This window comes from Eurypyga helias, unplaced genomic scaffold (genome assembly GCF_000690775.1).
Source record: "Eurypyga helias isolate BGI_N326 unplaced genomic scaffold, ASM69077v1 scaffold43391, whole genome shotgun sequence".
Classification (NCBI taxonomy): Eukaryota; Metazoa; Chordata; class Aves; order Eurypygiformes; family Eurypygidae; genus Eurypyga; species Eurypyga helias.
This window is the reverse complement of record NW_010233550.1, coordinates 304-6,230: the sequence shown is the minus strand read 5'-3', so window position 1 is coordinate 6,230 and position 5,927 is coordinate 304. Positions and strand designations below refer to the sequence as shown.

Here is a 5,927-nt window from a genome sequence, read left to right as displayed (position 1 = left end):
GGTGCGGGTGGCGGCCGTGCTGTGCAGCGTCTCAAAAGGGCCTGCTTTGATCTTCTGCAGCAACCACAGAGGCTGAGACAGAGCCGAGCCTCACCCCCAACGTGATGCTCAACACGGAGAGCAGCGAGGGATATGTGGTGAAGGTCAGGGGGCTGCCTTGGTCCTGTTCCACCGAGGAGGTGCAGAGGTTTTTCTCTGGTAAGCAGGACTGGGGGAGGGGGTCCGGGAGAGGAGCTGGGCTGTGTTACCTGTTCTGGGTGCTTCCTGGGCAGTGGGAGTGCTGCAGTAAACAGTTTCAGAAGGCTTTCGGGGCACTTCAGTAGCTAGCGAAGTCTGTAATGTGAAAAGCCTCTCGGCCAGGATGCAGTGTGGAAAGCCTTGCTTTTGCTAGCAGGAACTACACACAACAAAGCTTTAGCCTGGAGGTTCCTGGGATGGCCGCAACTACCTTAGCTCCTGGTCTCTCAAGAAGCTATAATCTTCAATTTAAAGAAAACTTCAGAATTCATGCCTCAGGCTGAACTAAATCAGTTTAATTCTTGGTGTTGTCCTAATAGGATCTCTTGTTACGTGTTTAGTGGGTAGTGTCCTTCACCCAGATAATCAGGATCCTGCAGTAAGAAATGGTGATAAAATCTCCAGCCACTGAAGAAAGTGTATATTTAAAGCTGCTTTAGGAATTTAGCATGTTGGACATGGTGCTTATCTTCAGCCTTGCCAAGAAGAGTAACTTGCATTTAGGTGGTACCTTAGGTTATTGGTTGCTATAAAAGTCATAACAAGAATACTGCTGGTTTTGTTTTCTTGGTATAACTTGAGAGTTGTTGTTAGCTTTTTCCTTTCATAATATCTGAAACTTTCAAATTGACAATGTTCCTGTAATAACTAAATTAATCCTGGCCTTCCTGTTTCGTTTTCAGATTGCAAAATTCTAAATGGGGCTTTGGGTATCCGCTTCATCTACACCAGGGAGGGCAGACCAAGTGGAGAAGCGTTTGCCGAACTGGAATCAGAGGAGGATGTGAAATTGGCACTGAAGAAAGACAGAGAAACGATGGGACACAGATATGTTGAAGGTTTGACTCAGTTGGTGTAGTAACTGACTAAATGTGTTTGTGCTGGATGGGTTTTTGGTTAATTGCTTTTCTGTCTCTTTCAAGTGCATGTGAAGGGGCAGATGGACTTGTGTACCCTAAGTTGACTAGTTTGAAGGCAGATGACTTTTGAAACTGCTGTGTATTCCAGAATGCATTAATTCTAAGTGCCTTTTACAGTTTTCAAGTCAAACAACGTTGAAATGGATTGGGTTCTGAAGCATACTGGTCCCAACAGCCCTGATACAGCTAATGATGGTTTTGTACGTCTTAGAGGACTCCCATTTGGCTGTAGTAAAGAAGAAATTGTACAGTTTTTTTCAGGTATGTGGGATAAAAGTAGTAGCTGTAGCACTGTTGGTCTGTGCTGAAAGGAAAACCCAGAACACATCACGGATTGCCCAGTAGTACTTCCAGCAGTATACTGATGGGTATTGAAAGTAACTGAGCAATTCTTTTAGTCATCTGAGCTTGAGGCATCAGTTCCTAAAGTACTTATTAAATAGAACTCCAAAAAGCTGCTCTAACTTACGCCTAGTGAGACGAACTGTTCCAAGGAAGGATAGCAGGAAACAAGTGTCTTGCCTTCTAAATGAAAAGTGAACAATTCAGATGGAAGGGTATTTCCACCTCGTGTCTTACTGGGCTCACACTGGTCAGCGGAGGATGTAGAACACCCTTACTGCTGGGCTCAGTACAAGGAGCAGGATCTGAGGAAGGGCGTGCATAGTGTCCGTGATTTCCACAAACATAGGCTTAATATTAAATAAGATTTCAGAAGGAAACCCAACCTGCTTGAACTCTACCCAGGTGCAGATCTCCTCGCTCCCCTTCCAAGGCAGGATGAGGATAGCCCTTGATGTTATAGCCCTAGCTAAAAGTTCAGTGGATGAAGAGATAATATCTTGTGTTGACTCATTCTCACTTTTTTTGCAGCTGTTGTATGTTTTAGGAACTGGAATACTGTTAAAATGCCTAAGAATGAAATCTGTTTTGTAGGATTTAACTCAGTAGTATTTTCCAAGTAGTAGATTTCTGACTGTGAGTGAAATTGGCTGGCATATTTTTCTGTAACGAGATGATTGACCATACAGTTTTCCTTTAAAATACAGCAGAGATTTCCAATTTTACAACTTCAGAACTTGTTTTTTATTTTCTGAGTCGGTAATATATTGTGAACAAGAGCAATTCCTAAGCATGTGCGTTTTCAGTTGTCTCTTTCTTATGTGGTTGAGTGATTCAAGATTTAAAAACTGTTCATGTGCTTAATATATACACAATGTGCCTCTTCTGTTCAGAAACAAATACTTCTGAAATGACTTCATAATTTTTTCTTAAGCAGTCCTAACGAGAAAAATTAATGCTGAAACTTGATGTTTGCCTAAGACTATTTTACCTGAGTGACTTCTAGTAAAAACACTTGTATATAAAAGCTGTTGAACTTGCTGTGTTTGAATTTGTTGTCTTAAAAAGTTCATCTTAAATCACAGAACTGAAGAGGTTTGTAATAATATATGAACTTCTTAATGCACCCTGCATTGGATGCTTTCTCTGAGGAGTTGTCCTTGCACTCAGAACCTTTCTGTGCTCTGCAGGGTGGGTTAAGAAGGTGAACTGAATGGTATGTGAGCGTGGATGGCTTTTTGTTGACGTGCTTTTTCTTCTGGTGTTCTCGAATCAACATACCATTCACTTACAACGTGTTAAAATTCTGGTGTATTTAAAGCTATAAGAAAAACTCATGACTGGGCTTGTGATGTTAATATTGCCCCCCTACTGGGGTTATTTGTCCTTGGGTTGAAGGGTTGGAAATCGTGCCAAATGGGATAACATTGCCGGTGGACTTCCAGGGGAGGAGTACGGGGGAGGCCTTCGTGCAGTTTGCTTCACAGGAAATAGCTGAAAAGGCTCTAAAGAAACACAAGGAAAGAATAGGGCACAGGTGGGGATGGATGGTTGGTTGGCTCTGTCACTTTTCTTATGGTAAACAAGTAAATCCATATTCTCTCTTCTGAAAGTGCTAGTGTCCGAATAGAAAAAGTATTCTGGGCTCTGACTTGGTGATAAGTGAAGGTATTGCTGATGTGCCCGTGGCACAGACTGTTTGGATCTACCCAAAATTAAAACTGAAATTGGGCTGAGCTTAAGTGCTTTGGAAAAACTTGGTAATCCTGGCGGAATGCAAAACCGATAGCTTGGGAGTGACGAAGTTGAGAGACTATGGCTTTAACTTCTCAAATAGCACCGATTCTGCCTTTAGCTCTAAAGACATGCACAGTACTCATTACCATAAGAAAATGTGATACTTTCTAAACTTGTTTTATAAGTTGAAATGTAACAAATTTTCGTACTGCATTAATCTTCAACGTAATAAGCATAGCTTTCAAGAAATTGTCACAACGGGGTTTTACTCTATTTGACCTGTGACTATTTTTCATTGAAGCATGCACTTTTTGCCTATGCTGAATCACTGAAGCATAGGCTGGGTTCACTAGCACATACAGAGCTTTTTGTAGCATCCTGCTGGGTTAAAATCTTGGTGGAGATCGGGTTTTTAACCCTCTGCTTCCCTTGCCACGTGAGCACAACCAGTGCCGAGTTGAGCGGACATCAGTCCCTCCTATGGTTTTTGACTAACACCTTTTAAATTGGGGGAGGGGGTGGGGAATCAATATTGCTCCCCCACCCTTAAGGTTGGGATACTGTGAAGTAGGAGGAGCATGTAAACCCTTCAATAATTGTAATTTCTTGAAAATACACTGATTGGAAAGTAATGTAGTGCTTACAGTAGTACGTCATTGCCTACATAACGTAAAGAAACCTGGCTTAAAATAGACTGCCAGTTTCGAGGCTATGACTAAATGGCTTGTTTTAATGTGCGTTGTGAGGTGCCTGTGGGAGGAACTGAAGACTGACTTCTCTCTGTGGAAACCCTTGCAGGTACATAGAGATCTTCAAGAGTAGCCGAGCGGAAGTGCGCACTCACTACGACCCTCCACGCAAGCTGTTGGCAATGCAGAGACCCGGTCCTTACGACAGACCTGGTCTTACGCGGGGATATAACAGTCTTGGTAGAGGAAGTAGCTTGGAAAGAATGAGGCGTGGAGCTTATGGAGGAGGTAAGTGCGCGAAGTCCGAGAGGGAGCTGCTCACCTGAGAAGCAGCAACACTTGGACCTGGCAGTGTCTGCCCTGCTCTGTCACTACGGGTTTGTATGTGGCCATGGCTGGGTTTCTGGAAGAGGTGGGATGTGCTAGTGCTGGCTGTTGTGGTGCGTTCGTGTGCATTTGCATCTTTCCGTGGTTGAAATGAACGTGTTGTCCCATCTGTTTGTAGGTTATGGAGGTTATGATGACTACAATGGGTATAGTGATGGCTATGGTTTTGGTTCTGATAGATTTGGAAGAGGTAAGATTGCTCTAATAGGAATTGTAACTGAACTTTCAATGTGTCTCCAAAGAAACTAAAATACATCTGAAAGACCTAGAATGGACTCTTTTCTCTGCAGGAATGTCGGACCACAGATACGGCGACGGGACGTCCACCTTCCAGAGCACGACTGGCCACTGTGTCCACATGAGGGGCCTGCCCTACAGAGCCACGGAGAACGACATCTATAACGTGAGTGCCAACCCCGCCGCCGTCACGGCGCGGCTTGGGGGTTCTGCGGTCGCTGGGACGCGTCGGCCGCTCCGTGGTTAACGAGCCTTCCGTTTGAGAAATGGCCCTGCCGTGGGACTGAACCATCGCATCGGTGCCTCTTAATCCTTGTGTTCTGTACGTAGTTCTTCTCGCCCCTGAACCCCGTAAGGGTACACATCGAGATCGGACCAGATGGCCGAGTAACTGGGGAGGCAGACGTTGAATTTGCTACTCACGAGGATGCAGTGGCCGCCATGTCCAAAGACAAAGCAAACATGCGTAAGTACGGCCGCTGAAGGCGTGGCTGGGGGTTTGTCGCAGCCTTACCCGCTGCGCTGCGGCCCGCCCCCCGGGGCTTGGGTGCAAAACTCTGATGGCAAAATCTTCTTCTTCCAGAACACAGATACGTAGAACTCTTCTTGAATTCGACAGCAGGAGGAAGCGGTGGTGCCTACGGCAGCCAGATGATGGGAGCAATGGGTATGTGGGAACGGGCTGAGCAAGCCCGTGAGGGGCACGGGGGGCTGGCTGGTTGTTGTAGAGCTCCTGTTTATCCTGTGCCTGGCATAACCCTGACATGCAATGTTCTGTCTTAATCACACAGTCAAGGAATCGGAAGGGGTAGTCCAGGACTGGAACACTAGCACGTTGGCAGGTAAACAGACCTATGGGGAGAACTTAAAAGACTTTGTCGGTCAGACAACCTGCAGTGCTGGATGTGGTGTGGGGGGTGGGGAGTGTGGAGGGAAGCGGGAGATCCCTGCCCTTGTATTCTCCTTCCCTCTCCCTTTCTTGGAGACCAGAACACTGGCTGGGGACGGAGGATGTATCTGCTGCATGTGACCTGTCGTTCCAGCCTGGTCTTGGTGAGGGAGAATCGGTTTGGAAAAACTAAATGGCAAAAGTCCAGGGTTGCTTGAGTGTTCCCAAGTGTGTGTTGGCAACGCAAGTCTAAAGCCTCGGTTGCGGCCCTGAGCAGATACGCTGCCTGATACCCGACCTGCTGCTGGGGTGAAGGTGGTGGTTGGCTTCTGGGGGCGGCGTCCCTGCGCGGTTCGGAGAGCTTTGGCTACCAGCGCTGTGGAGGCCGCTGCTTCGCTGCAGGGGTGTCTGGTGGCGGCGCGGGTGAGCAGTAGCTCGGGACTGAAGCAGAGGTCTCCCACAGCGCTGCTGTGAGGCAGTGTCCAAGTC

General features: G+C 46.4%; 1 protein-coding gene across 1 annotated transcript in view; it reads left to right on the top strand.

Moving 5' to 3' along the window:
- Positions 1 to 22: 22 nt before the first annotated feature.
- LOC104517186 (heterogeneous nuclear ribonucleoprotein H-like) overlaps positions 23 to 5,927 on the top strand; it is a gene marked incomplete at its 3' end in the record, with an annotated part of 6,079 nt that continues 174 nt past the window's right edge. The window contains exons 1-11 of the mRNA XM_010161765.1: positions 23 to 198; positions 921 to 1,076; positions 1,275 to 1,418; positions 2,898 to 3,036; positions 4,035 to 4,213; positions 4,431 to 4,502; positions 4,582 to 4,715; positions 4,880 to 5,015; positions 5,133 to 5,216; positions 5,341 to 5,430; positions 5,754 to 5,861. Of these exons, the coding sequence (XP_010160067.1) occupies positions 105 to 198; positions 921 to 1,076; positions 1,275 to 1,418; positions 2,898 to 3,036; positions 4,035 to 4,213; positions 4,431 to 4,502; positions 4,582 to 4,715; positions 4,880 to 5,015; positions 5,133 to 5,216; positions 5,341 to 5,430; positions 5,754 to 5,861 (1,336 nt within the window). The remainder of the gene's footprint in view (positions 199 to 920; positions 1,077 to 1,274; positions 1,419 to 2,897; positions 3,037 to 4,034; positions 4,214 to 4,430; positions 4,503 to 4,581; positions 4,716 to 4,879; positions 5,016 to 5,132; positions 5,217 to 5,340; positions 5,431 to 5,753; positions 5,862 to 5,927) is intronic.